General features: G+C 26.8%; 1 protein-coding gene across 1 annotated transcript in view; it reads left to right on the top strand.

Annotated features, from left to right (window-relative positions):
• Window positions 1-7,500, top strand: part of nan (transient receptor potential cation channel subfamily V member nanchung) — a 190,714-nt gene that overhangs the window by 32,217 nt on the left and 150,997 nt on the right. The window contains exons 2-3 of the mRNA XM_086554342.1: window positions 2,783-3,101; window positions 6,924-7,102. Coding sequence (XP_086410468.1) covers window positions 3,014-3,101; window positions 6,924-7,102 — 267 coding nt within the window. The 5' untranslated portion in view covers window positions 2,783-3,013. The remainder of the gene's footprint in view (window positions 1-2,782; window positions 3,102-6,923; window positions 7,103-7,500) is intronic.

The raw sequence follows: 7,500 nt of genomic DNA, 5'->3' as shown, positions 1-7,500 counted from the left end.
ATATATATTGATATATATATTTGATATATTACGTATATATATTATATATTTATATGTATTTATTTATTATATATATATAGATATATTATATGTGTGTGTTTGTATATATCTATATTACTTATATATATATTATATATATATTTTATATGATATAATATAGGTATATACTTTATTGCTATCTATATCGTATTTTATTCATAAATTTTTATATAATTAAATAAATAAATATATTATATATAGATAGTTGCATATTATTAGAATATTTAGGAGATTATAATATATATATATATATTTAAACACACCAGGACACACACACTCACAACACTATGCATCTCTCTCTAACAGCACACACATACACACAAATAAAATATATAGCTTGTAGTTATAGATAGATTTATATTGTATATAGCTAGATTTATATAGATAGTTATTTGTTTTATATGTGTGTGTGTGATTGTGTGGGTGTGTGTGTGTGTGTAGTGTGTGTGTGTGTTGTGTGGGATGTGTGTGTGTGTGTGTGTGTGTGTGTGTGGGGTGGGTGTGTCTGTGTGTGTCTATAATATATACTAAACACACACCACACACACAACAAACACAGCACACACACACCACATACACCACACTGACACACACAACACACACACACAGACATCCACACATTTATATATATATATAATATTATATATATATATATATTATATATATATATATCTATATATCTATAAAAATAATTCTACATATATATATATATATATATACTATCCTTATATATATATATATAAAACATTATATATATATCTATATATATATATATGATGTATATATATATATATATATATACTTATACTATTATATATATTATATATTTATATATATATTATCACATATATGTCCTTGTGTGTGTGTGTGTGTGTGTGTGTGTGTGTGTGTGGTGTCGTGTGTGTGTGTGGCTGTGTATGCTGTGTGTGAGTGTGGTGTGATGTGTGTGTGTGTGTGCTGTAGTGTTATATATATTTTATATATATATATATATTATATATATATATATAGTATATATCTATTATTATATATATATATATATATATATATATATACATTTATATATATGTATATGTGTGTATATTATATATAGTCATCTATATATATATTATATATATATATATATATCTATATCTATATATATATGTATATATATATATATATATATATATTCTATCGTATGGTATATATATATATAACATATATATATCTATATATTATTATATATATAATATCTAAATATTATTTATATATATATTATTATGTGTGTGTGGTGTGTGTGTGTGTGTGTGTGTGTGTGTGTGTGTGTAGTATAAACCTATATTATATATATATATAAATATATATATTATATTACATATTATATATATATATATATATGTAATATACTTATATATATATATATCTATAGATATATATACAATATATATATATATATATGTATATATACACTACAATATATATATATATAAATATATATATATAAATATATATATCTATATATATGTATATTATGTATGTATGTCGGGGATATATATACATATACTTCTCTATATATATATATTATCTCTATATATATATTATATATTTATATATATATATATATAATATATATAACATATTATATATATCTATATATATATTTTCTATAATATATATATATATATATTATAAATATGTATGTAAATATATATATAAACATATATATATATCTATATATCTATCGTATATATATATTATATATCTATATATATATTACACATATCTATATGTTTATATATAAATATATATAATATATATATATATATTATTATTATACATACATATATTATACTATATATATATATCTATATATAGATATATAATTGTATATATATATACATACATCATTATATAGATATATATATATTATATATATATATTATATATATATATATATATATAAATGTTTATAACACCCACACACACACACACACAACACCACCCCACCCACACAACACACACCCACACACAAATATTATATATATATATATATATATATATATATAATATATATATATATTTATGTATTTATTTATTGTATATATATATACATATATATCTATATATATATATATATATATATATATATATATATATATATATATATATATATTCATGTATATATGTGTGTGTGTGTCTGTGTGTATGTGTGTGTGTTTATCTTTGAAATCAATAGAGTTTCCGGGAGATCCATTGAAGATGTAAAAAAGAATTACTAAAAAAATAATGTGCACATTTCCCAATAGTTGAATTGATACTCAGCTCTCAGAATGAGATACGTGATTGTAGAACAAAGGCCATGCTGATATTTATACAGTATCAAAGTCACTTTGATCATACCGCAGGACGTACTTGTATGTATAACCTTAGAGGCAAAGAATAACATGTAATGTGCGAATATATATGTATTTCTGACCCCTGTGTTTTGATATTAGGATAATAAGTCATGACATGATCAGTAGATGACTCAAGGATTAAAAAGCTTTGGACGAAATGAATTAGTGTTCTACCTATTTATTTGAATTTCTCTTGGAGAAATACACGGTTCAAAAGGAATATTCAATTCATTTTTGAAGCGTTAATGTTTTATATGAACTCAAGGTTTGACTTTGATTCATCATTCTCTCTCGCGCGCTCATCGAAATCAAATACCAGCTGCGTTTGTGCTTGAAAAAAGCAATATAGGAGAATCTCCAATCAGGTATATACAAAGAAATATTCCAGGGAAACAAGACTTATTGATAGACGTAATAAATAAAGTGAGCATCCAAAGACAAAGAATCAAGCAACAATACTGAGACTCTCTTCAATTCCAAACACGCGATCGACATCCGCAACAACATCTCGTGACCCCTTCTTCCGGTTCCTCATCTCGCCACCATCTTCTCGTCCTCCTCCTGTTGTCTTGGCTTGACGTGACCTCCGTGGAACCATGGGAAATACCGAAAGTAGTGTGACGTCAGGAGTCAAGGCGCAAGCCAATGCCGTCGTAGAAATCTACAGCTTAGTCGATCTTAATGGTAAGTTTGAATATTATATCTTATTAATACTAAATAGTTTATAATAATCAATGATTAACGATGATTAATAATAACACACGGTCGGATTTGATCCTGCATGCAGGCGCCTACAGCCTCAAGATCACGGATGTACAAAACAGCTGGGTCATGAGTGACATGTTAACCAATCTGCCGACACCATGTCGGAATGGGGGATAGCCTACTCGCCCACGGCCATGAGGTTAACAATTAGGGGAAATTCTATCAATCCTTTGTATGTGTTCAACTCACGGTCGCGGTTCAGAGAATTAAGAACTATCAGTTTTACACTCGTGAGAGGAGGTGTATAGGCGTCAAAACGCAGGATCGAATACAATCGTAGGTTATATCAGCAAATGGTATCATTATGATCATATCAATTCATGTTTATTATCATACTGATAATAAGATGATACTAGTGTAATGATAATGATTATGATAATAAGGATGATTATGGAAAAAAGTAATACAGTGGTAGTAATAATGATGATGATGATAATGATAATGATAACAATAGTGATAATAACAATATCATTGTTATTGCTATTATTAACATCATTATCATTATCATCATTATCATTATATTATTATTATCATTATCATTATTATCATTATTATTGTTATCATTATTATTACTAACATTATCATCATTATGATTTGTATCATTAATATTATCATTTATATTATCTATATCATTAATATTATGCTGTTATTGATGCAATTATTTTTGTTTTAGTATCATCGGTATGAAAAGTAGTAATAAAAATGATAACTGTTATCATCAATATCATTATCACTCGTGTTATCATTATCATTATCATTGTTAGTATAATCATTATAATTTCATTGCTATCATCAATAACATTATCATATCAATACATAGTTACTATCATTGTTATGATTGCTACTTTTACTATTACAATTATCTTTATGGCGGTCATTATCCTTATTGTTACTATTATATCTATCATTATCATCATTATCATCATTGTCATTGTTATTATTTTCATCTTTATTATCATTATTGTTATCATTATTATGATTATCATTATTATTGTTATGATTATTATCATTATTATTGGTATTATCATTGCTGTCATTATTTATCATTATCATTATCATCGACATTATTGTTATCGTTACTATAACTATCATTACCGTTGTTGTTGTTTTTTCATTATTATTGGCATTATCATTATTATTATCACATCATTACTATCATCATTATCATCATTTTCATTATCATCATTAAGATCATCATCATCATAGTCATTATTATATGTATCATCATTATTGTTACCATATTTTTACCATTGTCAGTATCACCATTATTGTTTCTGTTGTTTTCATTATTATCACTATAATTTTCATTAGTATTATAGTTATTGTCATTATCATTTCTTTATTATTATCATTATCATTAGTATCATTTGTATGTTTACTGGTGTCGTGGGGTATAAGACTCCGTAGCCACAATATACTATAATTAATGGGTTCCTGTCAAATTAATTTCTATGGCTTGGTAGCGTGTAATAATCAGCTGACTCCCCCGGATTAGTTCTTAGCATTACCTCATCAACATTAAGTTGCCATATAAAAAAAATATGAAATAGAGAAAAAGAAACCTGAATGAATATTCTTCAGCATCATAATACTGTATAATCTATAAAGACTGGTTCATATTTATAATTAAAAATATAGAATCATGTCCAACTCTTATGAAAAACAAATACAGTCAGGAAATAGAACTTAAATTGTATTATATTACGATGATGTGATGCTTCGATGGGCTGAGTCTTCCATCAGCCGACTAATTCAAAAAATCGCACAGGTGGATAGCGAAACACCGTTGTCTGGCTGAGAATGAATCTATTTCCCGCTCAACGCGGCTTATATTTATAGTTTTCGTGACGTCATAAGCCACGTCGAACATCGATTAACGAAAATAAAATATATACATAAATTCAAAAGAAAAGCTACAAAAATCACTGCAATAGATTAAGAGAAATTAAAACGGTAAAACAACGCATGAAATTAATATTTCTTAAAACAAAGTAACCAAAAAATAAGATAAAAACTAATGATAATAATGATAATAAAAAATAAAAAAAAGCATTACAGGCTAAGGAACTCAAAGATGAATCGTGAAAAAAACATATCGTAAATGAATCGCAGACGGAAGTACGGAGTGAAATGGCAAACTCAAATAAATGCTAGTAAAACAAACGAAATATAAAAACAAATAAAAGGCAGACGAGGAGAGAATAAGATAGCAGCCGAAGATCGCACAGTAAAACAAACGAAATATAAAAACAAATAAAAGGCAGACGAGGAGAGAATAAGATAGCAGCCGAAGATCGCACAGTAAGACTAAATGCGCGAGACGACGGGGGATGACCGGATGACTGGGAGATGTGAGGCTGCGGGATGCCACCTTACACTATTTAACCATCTTTATTGTTTTATTTTTTAGTGTCATAGTCATTATCATCATTATGGTTGTGATTGTTATTATCCTTCCGATTACCATAGCTATTATAATTATCTGATATCACTGATATCATTATTACCATCAATATGATTATTATTGTTATTATTGTTAGTATCATGATTACCATTATTATCATCATTATTGTTATATTTTATCTATTATCAATGTTATCATTATTATGATCACTATTATCATAAGTATCACAAGTTTGATCCTTCATGATTATCCCTATTGTTATTATTAATTTATCATCATTATCACTATTATCATCATTGTTGATATTTCTATTGTTATCACTACTGTTATCATTTCTATCACTATCATTATAATTATCATTGTTATCAGTATCATTTATATTATTTATATCATTTTGATTGTTATCATCATTGTCATTATCAAGATCGTCATCATTATTTGTACTATTATAATTTCATGATGATACAATTATCATTATTTTTAATAATAATAACATAATTAATATTTTTCTTTTATAGTTATTGTGATTGCCATCACTATCATTATTGTTATTATCATCTTTACTACTATCATCATTGCCATCCTCATTGTTATTATTCATAATTACTATTATTAGCAATGATTCTATTATCATCTTTCTCACCATCATATCAATATCAATATCATTATCTTAATCATTATTGTTATTATTATCATTATCACCATTACCATTATCTATTATTTTTTTAATATCATTATCAATATATCATCATCATAACCATCATCATCCTAATCAAAATAATAATCATCATCACCATTATCATAATCATCAGTATTATTGTTATTATTATCATTATTTTTATTTTATTTTTTTCATTAATATCATTATTACTACCATCGTTATTGCTATTATTCTTATCATTATCATCATTATCATCAGTATTCTCCTAATCGTCATCATCATTATCATAATTATTAGTATTATTAGTATTAGTAGTATTATCATCATCATTATGATAATTATTATTGCCATTATCTATATCATCATTATTGTTATTAACAACGCCATCTTCATTGTTATTAGCACTATTATCATTATCATCATTACTATCACTAACATTACCATCATCAATACCATCACTATCATTACCATCATCAATATTATCACTATCATTACCATCATCAATATTATCATTATGATTATCACTTTATCATCCTATTATCGTTAAAATAATTATCATTATAACTATAATTTTCATCATCATCAACACTATCGCTATCATCATCACCATCAATAGTAGTAGTTAAAAAAAAGTTAAAAAAAAGAAAAAAGCTAATCCACTCGCCTCCACCTGAAGGAGGGGGTGAGCTGGTGGAGCTCATGAAGAAGGCAACGAAGTCGAAGGAGTACAGCGAACTCGACGAGACGATTCGCTCCAAGATCCCGAAGTACATGTACGGCGGCGGGGACGGCAAGTGCCTGCCGATCCACAACTTCATTCTCAGGAGGAACAAGGAGAGGCCGCCGAGCAAGGAGGTAAGAAAGGGACTCGATCCGCTTGACTTTCCTCTTCTTGTGTCGACTGCTTCGTTTGTTCTTGTTGATTTTGTTTTAGTTATGTTTGTTTGTTTTTTTTTCTGCGTAAAAGGATAAATTCTGAGGCGAGTTCTCTCTTTGTGTCTATATTAACTTTGTTTATTGATTGTTTTGTAAGTTAACTTCTGACTTAACATCTTTGTTATTCATTTTTAACAATTTTACGAAGAATCAGACAAGAATGAGATTACAGATAATCGCGATGGCAAACAAAGGGGAAGAGAATATTGGTGAAAAAAGAGGAAAATAGAAAGGATACAGGCTCAAGGTATCAAGAATCTTCCAAACTATACCACGAAATAAGCTTAGAGTTTGTTTTCCTTCTTTTGCCTATCATG

The sequence above is a fragment of the Penaeus japonicus genome, unplaced genomic scaffold, assembly GCF_977035675.1.
Source record: "Penaeus japonicus unplaced genomic scaffold, GWHDUDI00000001_assembly GWHDUDI00000029, whole genome shotgun sequence".
In the NCBI taxonomy this organism is placed as follows: Eukaryota; Metazoa; Arthropoda; class Malacostraca; order Decapoda; family Penaeidae; genus Penaeus; species Penaeus japonicus.
This window is presented reverse-complemented; position numbering and strand designations above follow the sequence as displayed.